This window comes from Leptidea sinapis, chromosome 34 (genome assembly GCF_905404315.1).
Source record: "Leptidea sinapis chromosome 34, ilLepSina1.1, whole genome shotgun sequence".
Lineage (NCBI taxonomy): Eukaryota > Metazoa > Arthropoda > Insecta > Lepidoptera > Pieridae > Leptidea > Leptidea sinapis.
Window position 1 is genome coordinate 1,661,392 of NC_066298.1, and position 19,934 is coordinate 1,681,325.

At 34.7% G+C, this 19,934-nt stretch overlaps 1 protein-coding gene and 1 non-coding gene across 3 annotated transcripts in view; one reads left to right on the forward strand and one right to left on the reverse strand.

Annotated features, from left to right (window-relative positions):
- Window positions 1–386: 386 nt before the first annotated feature.
- Window positions 387–19,934, forward strand: part of LOC126974894 (SEC14-like protein 2) — a 67,060-nt gene continuing 47,512 nt past the window's right edge. For both annotated transcript variants that reach the window (XR_007731591.1, XM_050822608.1), the window contains exon 1: window positions 387–536. Coding sequence is in view for 1 of the 2 variants with exons in the window: in XM_050822608.1 (XP_050678565.1) it covers window positions 474–536 (63 nt within the window). In the remaining variant the exon portion in view is untranslated. The remainder of the gene's footprint in view (window positions 537–19,934) is intronic.
- On the reverse strand, window positions 3,079–3,150 carry Trnay-aua (transfer RNA tyrosine (anticodon AUA)). The gene has a single exon. It is a non-coding gene; the product is annotated as a tRNA-Tyr (tRNA).

A 19,934-nucleotide genomic window follows, 5' to 3' on the forward strand; every position in this document is an offset into this window, starting at 1 on the left:
TTAAGTCATTGAATTTCTAATATAAGTCTCAATAGTCAAGCCTTGATTATTCAAGAACATATATGTACAATCTAGATGTTCTCATTAGCATCGACCTCAAAACTAATGATCGATTGGCGAACTGAATACTAAATAGATACCTAGGTGGGATCTCCTTATGAATATAGTGTTTCATCCAAATTCTAATCGAATAATCACCAACGTTAAATATCACTTTTCTGCCTGCATCACCTGGATGCTCGAGAATGGATACCTATGTAGTTGAAAAATTAAAATCCATTCGTTCATTCATCATTGATCACTCGATCTATCGATCGTGATTCGTGTTTTCGTGTATCGTGAAACGTCGATCGTCATTCCGAAGCCGAACCGTCATTTAGCAAACCGCAACGCGCATTCGCGTCGTTGCGCGCGCAACCGTTAGACGTGTGGATTATTATATTTTGTGTTTGTGAAATTTATTTCGTACAACTATGGCTCCAATTTCCAACGGTGTCGTGGGAATAGATGATGATCAGCGTTTTGCATTAATGAAGGTATGTTACATAATTATCACCCCGTGATATATATTTAAAGAGGCCTTCGGCGAAGTAAAAAGTAGGGAAAGCTTTATAGATCAGCCTCATCGCAGGTTCTATGAGATTATTAACTTGTCGAGCTTGTTTTAACTATAAATACTGACGACAAAGTTATTTATAACTTAGTATTATTACTTATTTTTAAGTGTAACAATTTAAGAGTTATATATAAAATAGAACTCTAATAGATTATTATTTTATTTTTTTTGTACCTAGTCATTCAAAATCAAATATTTTTATTCATAATAGGATATGATATTGAAAGTTAAAAACTACCATCCATTTCAAAAAGTATGCCGCAGACGTTCAGACCTGAGAAAAACGGGAGCAAGAAACACAGCGGGTTTATTTTTTTTTTCTTTAAAAAATATGGTATCAATGTAGGTAATATCGTATAATAAAATTTCTTATATAATAGCCTAAGGGCAGTCGCTCCATTCCTAATCTGTGGTATCATAAAGTCATTAATTATTATGTTATAGTAATTTATAGGTACATTTGTTTTGAACATTTTCCGGGATCTTGTTATAAAAGAATACATCGCCCCACAAAAGACTTAGGTACTAACGTAGGTTCCTCTAACAATGTTTTTCATTGACACTGCTTATATATGTTTTTTTATATAACATGTAAATATAATATGTACTTAATAATCTATGTAATTTAATTAATATACTTACCCACTGCAACCAAAAGTGCAGGTTGCAGATAACAGTTATGATCGATTCGTTCATCGTAAGTTAATAAGTTAATTATTAATTTTGTAATCTTTTCTTGACCGCTAAAACAGATTTAATTACGTAGATAACACGATAAGTACCGATCAATATATCAAGCACATCTGTGCTTATCTGTAGCTTATGGCACGAAAATATAATAGGTATATTTAAAGGTACGCTTGTTTTTTTAAATATTAATTATAACTTACTCTTACTAGATGCACTAGTGTGTAAAACATACATTAATATTTATTTACGACACCTAAAAATTACATTTCATTAGTATATTGTCATGTATTTTGTTAGTTATATTGACGTTACGAATTATGTATTAGTTAGCTGTTAGGTATGAGTTCAGATTGTTGTAGAGAAACAAATTTGTTTTTTGTTTTCATTTAACACAAAAAAAAACTAATTGGTTCATCAACGGCGGTGATATGAGAACAAACAAGTCAAAAATTAGATTGCATAAGTACCTACTAATTACTTTTCAAAAGAATTAATTCGCATGTTATTTTGAGTTCCACATTTTTCACATTAACTATAGCGGAAACGAAGATTATTTTTATATATATTTACTTCGTGACCCATGAGGCTCGTAACCATGCAGGCAGTATAGGGCACGTGAAATAATAAGAGTCGAAAGGAGACGAGGGTAGTTTAGATAAACATAACTAAAATTTAAGCTTTGCTCTAGTAAATGTCATGAAAAAAACCAATTTGAACCGGTTTTTTATGACAATAATGGACGAGACTAGCAGAACGTTCAGCTGATGGTAATTGATACGCCCTTCCCATTACAATGCAGTGCCGCTCAGGATTCTTGAAAAACCCAAAAATTCTTTTGCGCTCGTCACCTTGAGCTAAGACAGCCCAATGCAAAAGTCAAGTTTGCGTTTTATTACACTCAGCTAAGTTTTACGTACCTAAGTAAAGCCTCAGCAAAGTCTGAGGCGTACCTACATAGCGTACATGTACATCTCAGACTCAGAGTCTGTGAAGACAATTAATTAATACCACTTAAACTAGAAAAAAATTATGTACTATTACATAATATTCTTTGGCTTCACGCGAACGGCTTACGTTACGACTATAAAATAAATAAGAATTACTTACACAAATAAAATTGCTATTGGTCTACTTAATCATTTCGTGGAATTCATAGCTAAACGTTAATATTACATATTTCATCTATATTTAATATGACAAAGTAAACATGTTGTAATCATCCTAAAACATAAAATGATGAAAATATACCGCTTACACTATATTTATATTATTATAAAAAATACTATCTGATACCCGCGACTTCGTCCGCGTACTCACAAAAAAATATGGTTGTTTCTTAAAAGTTCAATAACTTTATATTTAAATGATTTAGTGAAGATATCGATATATATATATTTTTATTGATAAGGGCCAAATGTCTAAGCAATATAACTTCAAGACTTAATTGTGTAACTTTACAGTAGTTTTCCGTGATGCGCGCACACATGAAAACCTCGATTATTTTATTTACCTCTATTATCTTTCAGGATTCCGGTTAGGTTATTAGTGAAATTACTGGGCTAATGTGAGTGAACATCCTCTGTCTTATACTATAAAGTGACGATTTGCAATAACGCTCAGTATTTTATGTTCAACAATCCTAAGCTGTACTGCATTGTAATGGGCAGGGCGTATCACACTTACTATCAGACTAACGTTCTTCTCGTCTCGCCACTTTTATTTATTTAATCGTCGTATCGGAAATATACAAATTTAATAGGTATTAAAATTTATGGCCGATGCGGGATTCGAAACCGCGCCTCTCGGTTTATGTCCCAGCGCTCTACCAACTAAGCCAACCGTCCGTAAATCGGTAAATCTTGGTATGCTTGTTCAACTCTCTGGTTGTGGCTTCATCTACAGGATCTACTTTACAGTTGATTACCTGCTCAACCTCAATAACCGACGGAACGTAGAGCACTGGGACGTTACCTGAAAGGCGCGGGCTCGAATCCCGATTGATTAATCGAATCATAATTGGCTTAAAAATATCTTATCGTATATCTGAATATATTAAATAGATAATACATCGTAACATGAAATTTTATTGCAGTCTATCGTTCATAAATTATTTAATTATTAAAATGGATTCATTTGACCATTTAAAATTTTCCCGACCATTAAATTAGGCCCGGCATCTGATCTGAGCGTCTGTTTTAAAATTTACGAAACGAATAAATTAGCGAATAATTGTGAATAATTGTCATAGGCTAGCCGGTAGATCATAGTTTCTCAACCTTATTTTGCTCACCGCCCACTTTGGGAAATGTGTTTTTTCTAGAGTATTTTCGTGTATTTTTTTGCCTTCTTAGACTATACTTTTTAAACTACCCGCGCCCCACCTGCGCCATATCAATGCCCCCTAGTTTTCTCTGGGTCTTCTACTGCCCCTCCGAAAGTCTCAAACGCAAACAAGGGGGCGCGTTATCGCCCACGTTGAGAACCTATGCGCTAGATGAATAAATAGCCACATAAAAGTTCCAAGTTACATCTGTGTACATTTCACAATCACCTCACCGCTCTGTTTATTTACGAGATGACTCATAGGTAGGACGATTTGGCAACCTCGCATTCTATAGTTCCGTTTGACGTGATGAAAATATTAAAAAAAAAAATCAATTAACATATGTGTGTATACCAGAGTCCACAGGTAAGAAGTAAAACTTCTTTATCACATATCATTTTTCTACTATTTACAATTTCACAGAAATTAGGTAGATAAGAATTAAAAAAATCGGTATTTAATTAAAATTATTTTATTATTATAGCCATGCATACAAATAAGTCTTTTTATTTTATCACATTCAAGCTAATATATTATATATCTTTACTTTGATAAAAACAAGATGGCGCGAAACCAAAAATCGTGACGCATTGTTATAAAATTTCTCTCATACGTCGATAAAGAAATTTCACTTGAAAAAATCTAGTACGAAATAACGAAACAGTATCTTAATAACTTTTAAATGCAATTTTTCATTTGATATCCTATAAAATAGTCAATTGGTATATTTTTGAATAGCAATTCTGCAACTTTTTCATAATCACATAATTGTTATGTACTTTCGTGTAACGAAATTTTAAAATGTCAACTAATCAATTGTCATGAGCCTTTCATAAGTCATAACCATAGACTTAGAATATACTAACGTATAGACGACCTGATGCCATGCGAGACTAATTTCGCTACACTAATAAAATTTTATCAACGATGCGGGACTCGAACACACGACCTCTGGCGTTCCGTGCCAGTGCTCTGCCAACTGAGCTAACCGTTCCAGTGACGTATCGCCATAAAATCTTGTATGCTTTGTTCAACTCTCAGGTTGTGGCTTCAATTTCGATATGTCTATGTGTGGTTTAACCTAGGTTACCACTAGTTTTAATACGTGCGAAATACTAAGGAGCTTAGCCCAAGCGTGGCGGACTGTTTACGACTTGTCAATCAAAATCGGTGACACCACAATAGATTTCTTTCAACCTTTTTCTAACCTACTCCGTTAGAAATGTTCGTCTCTCTTTCGTGCTTTGTTCATCTTCGTATTCTAAGCCGGTTACGATCATGTCATTCCAGTACTTTACATCAGTGTTTTCTATGTGGGTCGCGACCCCTAGTGGCGTCAATAAGCCGTACTTTGGGGGTCACCGGCAGAAGGAAAAAGGCGAGGTTGACTACAATAAAAACACAATTATAGTGAGCAGGATGTGCTTGTTTAACTTTCAAAAATGTATCAAGCCGTGGTGCGATTTTTAAAATGTTAACAAATAAATCATTGTAGAAATGTCAGTTCATACAGGTATGAAGTGTCGAATGGTACTAATATTATTAGAGCCTACCTTGCGAGCTCTGGATATTCTTGTTTTCTTAATTATTATTTTTTTTTTCTGATTGTCAAGGGGGTCGCCAGATTTTTTTAAACTGTAATGGGGTCGCGAAATAGGGTAGTAAGGTTGAAAAACACTGCTTTATTTTTTTTATGAAAATAAGGGAAGAGACGAGCAGTTCAAATCCGAACGTTCAGTTGTTGGTAATTGATACCCTGATGCCCTGCCCATTACGATGCAGTGCCGCTCAGGATTATTGAATAACCCAAAACTTCTGAGCGACACTACAACTGGGCTCGTCACCTTGCGACATAAGTTGTCAACTCTCATTTGCCCAGTAATTTCACTATCTACGGCGCCCTTCAGACCGAAACACAGTAATGCTTACACATTACTGCTTCACGGCAGAAATAGGCGTCGTTGTGGTACCCATAATCTAGCCGGCTTACAGGCAAAGGAGCCTCCCACAATGTAATAGGGGCGCGAAATAAGGTAGTAAGTTTGATAAACACTGCCTTACATAATTATAATTTAAATATTTTGACGATAATATTATAATTAATATTTATTTAGACCATGCAATAACTTTTTTGATAATCTTACACAAAGATGTTCATGATTAATTATTATTATGTTCATGTGAAACTCATTAACTGTAATACACAATGTTTATTACTTATTTTTAAATTGTCAACGGATAATTAAGAATAATGGATACTATGCTTAATATTATGTAGCTGGAAACAATTCCCATTTAGAATGAAAAATTACGGGTTTCTTTGCAAAAATGCCTCCCTCTGTTTGGTATAAGTACATTAATTGTACTGTAATGTCGATTTTCCATAACAAAAAACATTTTTAAACCTCCAAAAACAAATGAAGAGTTTGTGAAAAATTGATTTTCATTCTATTACTGTCTGTACTGACAAAGAAGGCTTACTATAGTATAGATAGACTATAGTAGATAATGATGCATGATTCTTGTCTGGTTTCTGTCACCTGGTGTTAAGTGATCACCGCCGCCCACATTCTTTTGGAACACCGGACGATTCACAGGAGTGTTACAGGCGTTTAAGGAATGTGTACGCGTTTATTTTGAAGGTACCCGTATATAATAACCCGTACATATATAAATTAATTGCTGTTCGTTAGTCTCGCTAAAACTCGAGAACGGCTGGACCGATTTGGCAAATTTAGGTCTTGAATTATTTGTGGAAGTCCAGAGAAGGTTTAAAAGGTGAATAAATAGGAAAATGCTGCTAAATTAAATAAAAACAATAAATTTGTTTTTCCTTTGATGTGTCCATACATAATTTCTATGAGAGAATTTATTGACGCACGGTTTGACAGTTCTGCTGTGAAACAATTTCATTAAGACAGCAGGGTGCATATTTTACGAAGTAATTTTTGATGTTATGATATATTATTGACAAATTCATATAAAAACATTATATTTATTATATACAGAACGTCTGTCGGGTCAGCTAGTGGTAAATAAATAAATTTCTGTATTGTGGAACATCTTTCATATTACTTTGGCGCGTTAGTGATGTACTAGTTATTGTGGTTACCGACAAATAAATCTGTCCTTAGTTTTACGTTGATGACTGTGGAAAACCCAAGACATTAAAGTTTATAATGACAGTTTTTATATTATGGTAGATTAATTTGTTAATATCTTGCATATTAATATAGTTTAATGACGCGTAAATCATTTATTTTAAAATTCATAATATTAATACAAAGGTGTCGTTTGCACTTATATGGCAATCAATATTAAATGATGTGATTGCAAAATGCACGAAATTTTTTGTAGATTATGGAGTTTCGAAAATTCACGTGAACAAGGGCACAGAAAAACAGACAGTTCATTTAAAAAATATGCTTCGGTTTGTGACAACACAGGAAGCTGTGACGAAAACGGTCGTTGATCATACCTTTATGAGGCTGACAATGACATTTTTGCATGCATTGAATTGCGTGTTGCGTCGTTAATGTTTCGAAAACGTTGCAAATTGATATTGAAGTAGGTACTTAGCTGTAAGACACAGTCTTATAATTCACTTATAAAATGTCGTGGTTATGAATGCTTCTGATAGGTCAATTTCAACATTGGGGTAAAGGGTCATTGGGGCATATCTGCGAAATTTTCTTATGCTGAGGCACACCTGAATGGTTAACCTACATGCTCATTCTTGACAATAAAAGGTGAAATACGTGTAAATTCTTATTATTTGAATATATTGTATCATAAAGGCGACAGACAAACTAAGTAAATACTTAAATATAAAATTAATTGTTCCAAATTTCTAATTATGCTCCGAGGATGCATTATATTATAGACTTAAATTTATATAAAAACGTACACTAATATTGGGGATGTTGATATGATTATCATCGATTCCGTCGCGCTTACGACACTCTGCATTATGATGAAGAGCCAATGTATTGGTGCCGCTTAAAGGCAAACCACTACCAGTGCGAGGCTCCTTTGCACAGGATGCCGACTAGATTATGTGTAAGCATTACTGTGTTTCGGTCTGAAGGGCACCGTGGCTAGTGAAATTACTGGGCAAATGAGGCTTAATATCTTGTCTCAGGGTGGTGAACGCAATTGTAGTGCCGCTCGGAGTTTGTGGGTATTTCAAGAATCCTGAGCGGCACTGCATTGTAATGGGCACGGCGTATAAATTACAATCAGTTGAACGTCCTGCTCGTCTCGTCCTTTATTGGCATAAAAAAAAGCTCATGCACACATGGACAAATCAAAAGTAGTCACGCATTATTGCATACAGCATCGTCTATACGCTCGTAAAAGTAGTAGTTAAATGTCCACCATCGCGAATTCGCGATAATGAATGGCGTTTCTCGTTAGTGTGGCCAGAGCGTTAGAGGACAAACGTGTCAAGCTCTATAGAAGAATCCCAAGTATGTTACCGGTCTTAAAGACCCTATCTTTTGATTTAAATATTTTTTTACCTTTGCGCAACTTTTTACCGTTTTACAACTGAGCAGTGCAATATTTTATGTTAAAATGATGTTTGGTAGACTTGAGCATGCTGTTTTTTTTAAACCTTTACAAGAATAACCCAGCGGAAGGTATCAGGTTGAATTGCCCTTTGGAACACTCCGCGTAAAACGGCAGAATTTAACGCATATATTTCATCGTAAAAAGTTATGTATGCAAAACATGTCAGTGGCAGGTCACAATTAAAATATCCTAAGTTGATAAATTTATCTTAGTTACGTCTACAAAAGTATTTAATGGGGACTAATAATGATAATTAATAGGCTTAATATAACTGGTTTCGTTCGTAAAACCTTCACAAATTTTGTTCAATAATAATATTAAAGTACAATTATTATTGTACTTGTGTAAATTGTTATTGTCATGAGAATTTTCTACAATAACCGTTACTATTACGCCAAGAAGAAACAATGTACAAATCTTAAAATATTCAAACATTATTGTTATCGTTATCATACACGCTGTATTGGCAGTTGGAACTATCGAAGCTGTTTGTTCTTTTGAATGAAGAACTTACTAAATATTAGAAAATAAAGTTATGTTTTTCAAATTTAATTTGTGTATTAATCCTAGAAGTGAGGGTTGTCACTTTAAAAACATAACATATTGTTTAGATTTACAAGAGCGACATCTCAAGTAAATTTCCTAATATACAAATATTGGGGTTGAGCAGGTTATCAACTGTAAAGTAGATCCTGTAGATGAAGCCACAACCTGAGAGTTGAACAGGGCAAATAGAATTTTATAGCGAGGCGGTACTGGAACGGTTAGCTCAGTTGGTTAGAGCACCGGCACGGAACCCCGGAGGTCGTGGGTTCGTATCCCGCATCGTTCATAAAGTTTTGTTTTTCAAATTTTATTTGTGAAGAACTTATTGTTTATCATGCAGTATTTTATCTTAATATTTTAGAACTTAGTAATTTATTTTAAGCGCTGTAGATATACTTTTTTTTCAACTATGTCAACTAACACAAGCAAAGTGGCTTAATGCAGTTTCATAATAAAACAAACTGTAAAAAAGTGCCAATTTAAACGAAAAAAAATAAGACTTAAAAGTTCTTATATTATTACTAGCTGTTACCCGCGACTTGGTCCGTATTTACCAGTGTAACCATTAGTTGGTGTTCCAGTGCTGCTACATGCATATATAAAACCAACATATTATTATCTCTCATTGTTAAGGTAGCGTTCCTAAGAAACGTTTTCGTTCGTTTTATCTCTGACTTACTTTCCGACCGAACACCACAAAAAATCTTTTCATTTGATTTAATTGTATGACAGCCTATAACACTCAAAAATAACGTCGCTTTCTATTGGTAGCAGAATTTTCAAAATCGTTTCAGTAAATCCCCCTACAAACTCACAAACTTAACCTCTCTTTTATACAGGGTGTCCCGTAATCAGTGGACCAACGGGATACCCGTGATAGGGGTGGTCATCATCTATCGAAAACACCAAATTTTACTGTTCTAGGGCCAGTAGTTCAAAAGATATGATTTTTTAAGCATTATTTTGAAAATTCTACCCTTATCAACACAAAAGTTGAAAAAAAATATTTTTTATTTTTATTTTGCCCTGTTTCTTAACTTAAGGTGGCTGAGGAAACATGTGTCTTCACAATTAAATCCATTTTTGTGAATAAATATTGCCAAATTAAAAATTAAAAACCAAAACATGCGCAAATATCAAATAACTAAATTTGCAACGTGATGTTTGAAGCAAGCTAGTGCAAAAAAAATGTATGACAGCCTTGCGGACCATTATTTAAAAAACATCTGCAGTTCATACTGATTCCAAAAAGGTATAATTAATCATTATTGTGAAACAATAAAAGACAATAATTATTTTAAATCAACATTAGATAGCAATTTCTTGGCGGAATTTACAATAAAACAAAAGTAAATAGTTAGAATTTTTTTATTTATTTCTTATAATAAATGTTCGAAATGTCTTCCTCTTACTCTAAGGCATAGCCGGCATCTTCTTATAAAATTTCTTTTTAAACTTTTTAACGCCCTTTCATTATTTTTGACTTTTTCACTCACCACATTCAGTTTTTGTCTTAGCTGTCTTTCGTTATCGTTAACGGTTTCATATACGGATTCTTTAAAATATCCCCATAAAAAATAATCCAATGGATTAAGATCAGGTGATCGAGCTGGCCATGGGATTGTACCTCCTCGTCCAATCCACCTACTTGGGTAAGACTCGTTTAAATATTCCCTCACTTGTCTGCAATAATGAGCGGGTGCGCCATCATGCTGTAACCACATCCTCTCACATACCTCCTGTGGTACATTTGCTAATAAATTACTTAAGTCATTTCTTAAAAATTGCAAGTACCGAGCACCATTAAGCCTCGGTGGGAGCTCAAATGGACCAATAAGTTTACCATCTAAGATTCCAGCCCACAAATTGACTCCAAACTGGTGCTGGAATCTATCTTCTCGTACAATACGTGGATTCACAACAGCCCATTCATGTAAATTATGAATGTTAAACACTCCAACTCTTTTAAAACACGATTCATCGCTCCATAATATTGAATTGAAAAATAGTGGATCTTGTCGGCATCGGCGAAGCATCTCTGCACAAAAATCTATCCTCCGTTGATAATCAGCAGGTAATAGTGCCTGCACTCGTTGAATATGATAAGGGTATAAACTGTTTCTTTTTAAAATGCGATGTACTGTTGTTTTTGCTATACCAGTACGTCTTGAAATACGACGAACACTCGTAGAAGGTTCTTCTGTCACTTCGGCCAGTATTTGAAGTTCATCGACTCTTCTAGGTCTTCCCACGTTGTTTGCAGCTCCGGGAATTCTGCCTTCTAAATACGCGTTATTTACACGGAGAAAAATTCGATGATCCGGATAGCGGTCGCGATTAGGATAGCGCTCACGATACGTACGGGCTGCTTGCCGAGCGTTTGCATTACACAGACCGTAAATAAAATACATCTCAGCATATTCACGAGGAGTATAGGTATTAGGCATTTTATAAAATCCGGGCAAACAGTATCCAAATCACAAAGACAAACAAGGTCCAATTCAAGCGTCAGTCACCAAAAAAAAGAGTCGTAATGGTAGCGAAGTAAAAAACACGTGTGCAGCTACGAGCTATGAGCAAGTCTCTGATGAAACTAAGAATAATTTGAAAAATTAGGGTGTGGGGATCATAGGCGTCGACCAATAGGACCCCGTAAACGAAAAAGGTACCTGAGCGAGAAAGAGATAGCATATTGTGTTATCTCTCTCTCGATAACAAAATAATTCTCAGAATAGATAGCGCTTAAATGTTTCTCGCAATTGGAGTCTAAAATTGGTTATTAAGTTATTTTTTTTGTAAAATGTAATATTGTTATACCTTTTTGGAATCAGTATGAACTGCAGATGTTTTTTAAATAATGGTCCGCAAGGCTGTCATACATTTTTTTTGCACTAGCTTGCTTCAAACATCACGTTGCAAATTTAGTTATTTGATATTTGCGCATGTTTTGGTTTTTAATTTTTAATTTGGCAATATTTATTCACAAAAATGGATTTAATTGTGAAGACACATGTTTCCTCAGCCACCTTAAGTTAAGAAACAGGGCAAAATAAAAATAAAAAATATTTTTTTTCAACTTTTGTGTTGATAAGGGTAGAATTTTCAAAATAATGCTTAAAAAATCATATCTTTTGAACTACTGGCCCTAGAACAGTAAAATTTGGTGTTTTCGAGAGATGATGACCACCCCTATCACGGGTATCCCGTTGGTCCACTGATTACGGGACACCCTGTATATTAAAAGGGTCTAACTGGCACGTTGATCACCTCACCTGACGGTAAGAGAAAACCAGCTGTGTTAACCATATCTTCAATACCAGAGGTCAGGTTTTGAGTATAACTCCATCAGAAGTTTATAACAGGACCAAATTAACCTTTCGACTATAACGGCCTAACAAATAAAATTGGCATATAGTTATAACTAATCATAAACCAAGAAAATGCAAAATATTTACAAGACATTTTGCTTATGATTGGTTAATTCGGACGCATAACGTTTCCCGCCTTTATTTGCAAGGCTGCTTGTCATTCGAAAAACGTCATAAATGTCATTGTATTGACAGTGTTGTCAACGATATTGTAAACATTATGCATTTTCTTTGTTTATGCTTATTTATAACTTTATATCAACTTTATTTGTAAGGTCGTAAAAGTTTTACCAATCGGTAACAATTATGAAAAAAAAGAGTAGATAACTAACATTTTTAGAAGTTGGTTGAATAGATAGTTGGCGAAGGTAGGATTAAACTGTTGTCCTTGTACTTAAAATGTACTTAAGTAGTTGTTTTGTACATTACAAATTCAGGACGCCTCAGATAGGGCCTTAGCCATTCTAATATTGCTAATAATTTGAACAAACACAAAAAACAAAACTCTTGCAATCGAAATTAATTTTTAAAAAGTACAATATTTTTTCTGAAATTCGAAACATTTTAAAAGCGACTCCGTTTTTCAAAGCGATTTTGAAGTAAATAAAATGGCGGCAAATGTCAATATTCAACCAAGACTCCGTTTCATTGTTGTCATGAACTATGAGTTCATTGCTCACCAAGTGTATCAAAATGGCATCCGTTTCAAGAGTTCGTGTAGTTTGGCTATTTTATTTTTCAAATACTTTGGGCTACTTTTTCGGCTTTATTTTTATATTTACGTAAACTGTCGAGTAAAATTTATAAGAAACATGTATATTCTCCATTATTGTTGATGTCAGTGACAGCTGAGCGGTTGACCCGCTGAGCGATAACTGTTCATTGCTGACCTCAATAACATCGTGGAAAAATAATCAATGAGTAACCTTAGTTTTATGAATAAATATGGTGGTAATTTGTTAAAGTTTTTGTATGTTTGTTCGGATGAAATTTTGCAACTGCATTTTGTGTCTGTTGTCCATGACAGTTGGAGGTGATAATTTACATGTTGGCTCAGTGCCGATGACATTTTTTTAAAAGGTAAACATGACCCGGAGCTCATGAAGGAATGAGGAACTCGTCCCTGGATATGACTCTTAGTCTGCTAATGTTGGCACCGAACGGCTGAATGAACGAAGGCTAGCCTGATCGAAGCGACCGAATGGCAAAAAAAAGTCGTTTTCTTTTAACACAAATTGACAGTTCAGTTCCAATTGTGATGAAGTTAACTTCCGATTTAGGGAAAATAACGGTTACGTCAAAATAACAGTTACTTCAATTGTTAGGAGATAATTAATGTTTACTCTTAACATCTATCGTTACCGATAGATTCAGAAAACACACTCAAAGCTTGGTAGTCTCTTTTAATGTGACTAAGTTGTGACTAAGTTGTTCACAAAAGCGACAATAGGATAGAGCATAGATAACTATAATTAATATTAGTCGAAATTTTAGATTTGGTAGAACAACATTGGTACCTTCGGGCGAGCTTGTTGTTCAAGTCGTTTCGATCGCGCGGTTTCGATCCAAATATTTCAGTTTATTTATCAAAGTTTCAGTTAAGATTCTAGGGAAATGATAGGAGAATATGAATCTAGAGCAAAATGTGGATATGATTGGAACTTAACGTCAACGATTTTAAAATAACGTGAATAGCACCGAAGATATTTTATTAAACCTCACGGTATTGTAACAATTAGTTCTTATCCGCATATAAGAACTCATCGTTCTATGGTTGGCCGTCAAGCTAAAGAATTAGATTTGAATATTGTCGCGACTGAGAACACGATTGAATAACGAGACAGATGAGAGATTGGAAAATGAAGTAAATCAGAACGGTCGGTCTTCGGCCTAATATTTAATATTTATAATAAATATGTTTAATAGAAAGTGAAAGTGAATATAATACATAATTAAAGAAGTTGTTTAATTATTTTAATTCTGCAACGATCCCGCGTGTGAGGGAGGACTCACGCGCTACAATGGTGGAGGCGCCGGGCAGGATGTAACTTTCCTGTATTATAGTATCAAAAAGATTTACTGAGAAGATTACGAAAAACTATACTTAAATTTAAAAAAAAATATCATTTTATTTATCATTTGTATCAATTTATAAAAGCTTCGAATATTCTTTCGCGTTGTACCGTATAATAATGTTGATATTATATAAAATAGAAATTTGTTTTTATATACTTTTTAGTCACGCTTTCAAACTTAGGCCGCCAACACATCTCTTGTACTGTTCGTTTTTTTTCATTTTCCATCTGGTGATGAATTACCATTCCCGTTTACCCCCTGTAAGTTTCGTCAAAGAAAACAAGAAAAACAATAATTATTATGAAGATAGGGACATAGGTTTATCTCCCTGACAATGCATGGATTTTGACATCGCGGTTCCGTTGTGCAAGGCCGCCATTGTTTAATCTGTGCTCGTATGTTTGCGTGTTGCGAGAGCATTTGGCAAGGTCAAGGGCCAAGGCGAATGAATGTATGAGCAACTCGTTTCTCACTGAACTTGCGTAATCGATATCGCTCTTGGTCGGTGCAGTTGCATCAATGATGCTTTCGTCGCGAGATTCCAGTTGGAGTCTATTATGAACAGGATGCCGGCTGGATTATGGCTAAGCAGTAATGTGTTAGCATTATTGTGTTTCGGTCTCAAGGGCGCCGTAGCTAGTGAAATTTTTTATTTATTTTTTATGATAATAAGGGACGAGACGAGCAGGACGTTCAGCTGATGGTAATTGATACGCCATGCCCATTACAATGTAGTGAAATAACTGGGCAAATGAGATTAACATCATATGTCTCAAGGTGTCGAACGCAATTGTAGTGCCGCTCTGAGTTTTGGGTTTTTCAAGAATCCTGAGCGGCATTGCATTGGCAGGGCGTATTAATTACTATCAGCTGAAAGTCATGCTCGTCTCGTCCCTTATTGTCATAAAAACTATCCTTCTACGGACTTTAAGAGTAGTACCAAACCAGGAAATCTCTGATTTCACCTGCGCGTCTATTGAGCTATGGAGCGATTGCAATAGTTTTTTTTGACAAAATTATTTAAAAATAGGCATTTCCAATTTTCATGGAGTACAAACAAATTTTTAAGGTCACCACTGGTTTAAAATGAATTTAAATTTATTATCCTTATACACGCGAAGATTCCCGAATTAAATTTGATGTGCCTCAAAACATGGTGTTATTACAAAAAAGTTTAACACGTGTTGAATACTTGGTTTAAAAAAGTTCTATTACAAATGCGTATCTTTCTGTTGTTTAGCGTCAATCTCTAGACGTCGCTTAATAGTTAGACACTGTTTAATGAGACATGTTTCTAAGCCATGTTTAATTTATTTTTTGTATTAGCACCGATAGTTTTTACTTAACATTTAACCATATTGGTTATATTATGTTAAATATAGTTCTTTGTAAAGCGCACAGTAGAGGAAGACCTTGTTGGTGACATTGATGGAATTACATAACATTGGCTAAACTCAGACTCACCAAACACTCAGAAAAATACTAATAAGTAGTAAGTACTACTAGTAAGATTTTGTGCGTTGACCGACAATAATGCAAGGACTGTAGACGCGTATAATCCCCGCGTGTTGACATGGGCACAGGCCGTTATGTTAGTGACGTCAGTTACGGGCAGACACGGCCGTTTTCAATAACCTATCTATCCTTAGTTTGACTACTAGAGGTAGACAAATCTTTCCTTTTACGCTTACTTACATTTCAATAACCTATTGACGGATAGCATTGGACTATAACTATATTGGACATAACTATGGATAGATAAGATCTTGTCATTAAACGGTGACAGCAAAGTATCCGTAAGTTAAACTAAGGATACATAGGTTATTGAAAACGGCCGTTAGAAATAGCGACCGTTAGTCTGGTTAGCAATTATCATAGTGATGTCACAGAGAGAATAATAATTCATATTATGCCTTCGTTCCAACGTAAGTTATACAACATTGATAATATTATTGCATTCACCGACAGATATTGATTGTTAACAGGGTGCAATGCCCTCGCGTCACTCAATAACACATTATTCTTATCTTATTAGCATTTAATGTGTGAATTGAAAAGGGAATATTTTGTATTTGTTTTTAAAACACGAACTATTCATAGAGTACAGAGAACATAACTGGGAGAGTCTCTCAGTTCTCTATAATCTCACCGTTGTTTCATTCAAAGTAATGCTTCGTGGTAAATATGGTAAATATTTAAGTTGCGCATCCTTGATCACAGACATGTTAATGAGCTTGGATACTTCAAAAAATTCTAACCGGTTAACGTTTTATGGTCAGAATTACTTATCGGAGGTTTAAAACGTAACTTTTTAAGAAATCTTCATAATCGATATCGTATTATAATACTTATTGTACCATTAGGTATTCTTTGATAATAATGTGACCCTATAGTTGAAGTTGGATGGATGAATGACCCACACATGGACCGACAATCTGGTCAAGATCGCCGGAGTAGACTGGATGAGGGCAGCGCAGGACCAATGGTCATGGCGATCTTTGGGGGAGGCCTTTATCCAGCAGTGGACGTCTTCCGGCTGAAATAATGATGAGGATGATAGTTGAAGTTTTCCGAAAAAAATCGAACTTCTCTGACTTTTTTTATTTAATTACGTTTAGCCAATTTATCGTTATAAAAGTAATATCTAGTATATCTTTGCTGTTGCAAGCGAGTACGAGTTAGGTCAGCGGTGATCAAATCAAAAAACCTTGAAGAGAAGAAGCTTGAGAACATTTTAAAAGAAGGTGCCTACCTACCTACCTAGGTACTATACAACTCATAATCTTACAAATTTCTAGCGACTCTAGTGTATAGACATTAATGAGTGTCCAATGCTGACTTGTCAATATGTGCATTAGCTTGCGGTTTAAGGCCATTGTATGTGCCAACAAGAGGTTTTCTCCGTGTAACTGTTCTTTATTAAGTGAATATAAATGAACAAAAAAATATATGTTATTTATAAGACATTAAATTTTAGTTTGAACGTTTGAAATAATTCATGTAATGTTATAAATAGATGAAAAAACATCTCAAAGTGACGCCTTTTTTGTTTGAATTTTTGTAACTACTTCTAAACGGCATTGAATTTCAGTATTTTTCTTTCGCATAAAGCTTTGACCTGATTTTTTTCACAAAGTGTACGATTGGCGACTCAATATAATGGCTGATTTGGTTAAAAATAGCTATTCCTTGTTTTCTATATAAAGTCGAATGGGCGGGTCCGTACCCGGGCGACGGGCGGCAGTGCAAGTCGGACTATCGGACGGAGAAGTCATGCTACATGTTGTAATTTTATGGTGCACTAATTCGCACATCCCGTCTTAGTGACACTTGTTTTGTTTTAGTATAAGGTACTTGTTGTGTAATAATAAAATATCATTTTCCGCGCTTGGACGCTTATTTGTATTGACTAGCTTTGAATGAGTTTTTGAATTATTGTATTGTACTGAAAATATCGATCCTATAGATAGTTTATCGATACTATTTCGCCTCAATTGTCGATATCTTATTAATAGAGGACTATCGAACTGAAACACTTTCGCATGTCCTGTCACTTTTATTAAGTAGGTACATTTTATTTCTATGGTACAACTCGGGCTTTCAATATTTTGGAGGAGGAGCTAATGCCAAGCGTGGCTGATTGTTTACGACCTGTTAATCAAAATCGGTTACAGAAAATCCGTTAGAGATGTTCTTCTCTTTGGCAAGCTTTGTTTATCTATACTAGTTTAGTATAAAATAAGTCTATGATAAAACTATAACATCTTTGAAAACATATTTTTTTACATCTAGTGACGTCATTTCCGTTGCATCATTTTCCTAATACAAAGCTCTTTGTACGACTTGTATTAAATAAAAGTAGGATTTTTACAGAATGCGCTTATTTACATAATATTATTAAATTTAAAGCAGGACATAAAATGCGAATATTTTTGCATTATCAGTTCAATAATTTCCTTGGCATTTCCGTCTGTTTAACCTTCAACGCCTTTTCGGGTAAAAATATATTAAATTATGCAGTCGTTTTTATATTATTGTTTCGAAAAGATATAATGAGCCCAAATGATTGCGAAACTGAAGTGGCAGTGGGCAGGGCACATAGCCCGACGGACAGATGGTCGTTGGGGAGTAAAGTCCTCGAATGGCGATCACGTACCGGAAGTCGAAGTGTTGGTAGGCCCCCCTCAAGATGGACCGACGATATGGTCTGATCTGGTCAAGATCGCCGGAATACGTTGGATGAGGGCAGCGTAGGACCATCGACGTGGAAATCTTTCGGGAAGGCCTATGTCCAGCAGTGAACGTCTTCCGGCTGATAATGTTGATGATGATACAATGATAAAGAAAATTGCTAAAACAACAGATCGATATGCCTGCAGCAACAAACAATCTCTAATATATCTCATGGTAGAAAGGCATTAACATACAGTACTAGGTCGTACCCCGCGACTGCGTCCGCGTACACACAGGTGATAGGACTGATCACGTAGTAGCGACATTTCAATCAAAATATTAAAATAAAATAATTTTGGAATTGGAAAAAATTTTAAACCAAATGGAGGTTCCATTCCATTCTGCATCGAACTAAAGTTAAAATAACGTAAATCGGATCATAAATCTCAGAGCAATCGGTGTACATACATAAAAAATACCGATCGGATTGATAACCTCCTCCTTTTTTAAGTCGGTTAAAAAAAATACAATATCATATGCACTTGTTTTTGAAATACTGTCAATTTACAAATGAATAAAAAAGGTCTGGATTGATTTAAATAGAGATCTCATAACTTTTTAACAGTAAAAGCAATATGAACCTGTGAGTTTTGCCAACCAACATTAAATGAATTGTTTTTGTTGCGATAGTAAATTTAGTAAACATTTACAATTTGAATTTCGTTTCAAACTTTAATTCTACTCAAAATAACACTCGCATAGCTCTTTGAAATGCAATTTCATTATTACAGTTGACTCGAAATACGCGGCAAAAATCTCGTTTTATTTATGGTTAATTACAGTTGATGAATACCTACAATTGAAAATTGAATGCAAGAGTAAATATATTCTCATAATTTTTATAATTCAAACGATGCGCGAATCATGATTGTTTTCGTGCAGTCAGTAAATAGTCTTGACCGTGACCGGATTGCGATTATTATATGGAAACATTTAGCTTGGATATATTAATCCTGAATAACAAGCCTTAGATCAAAACCTAAAACGTAATTTAAAAAATGATTTACGGGTTAGTAATTATAATAATATATTATAAACAATCTAAATGAAAACTCCTAAAAAGCGGTACACAAACTGTAATAATATCATCCACGTAAACAAAAATATTCATAAAAAATGTTCTTAAAATGAAAACTACTTGTCGAAACTATGTCAAATTTTTATGGGACCAAGTGGCAATTAATCCGCATCAAACCTAAAGAAGAATCACGAAAATTGGATCATAAATCTCAGCGTAATCTGTGTTCATACTTAAAAAAATACCAATCGAACTGAGACCCTTTTCGAAGTCGGTTAAAAAAGGCCTAATGTTTCCACTTAAGTATTTGCCACGACCTCTGCCCTGAAAGATGTAATGTATAAAAGTTACGCTATTCTAGCAAATAGCATTATGCATTTTGTTACTAACACGTAATGATCCCTTGTTGGTCGAAATAAATAATTTATTATTATTATATTATAATAGACCATCAGTTCGCTTCGCCGAAGAGTAGCATCGTGTCACGGTAAT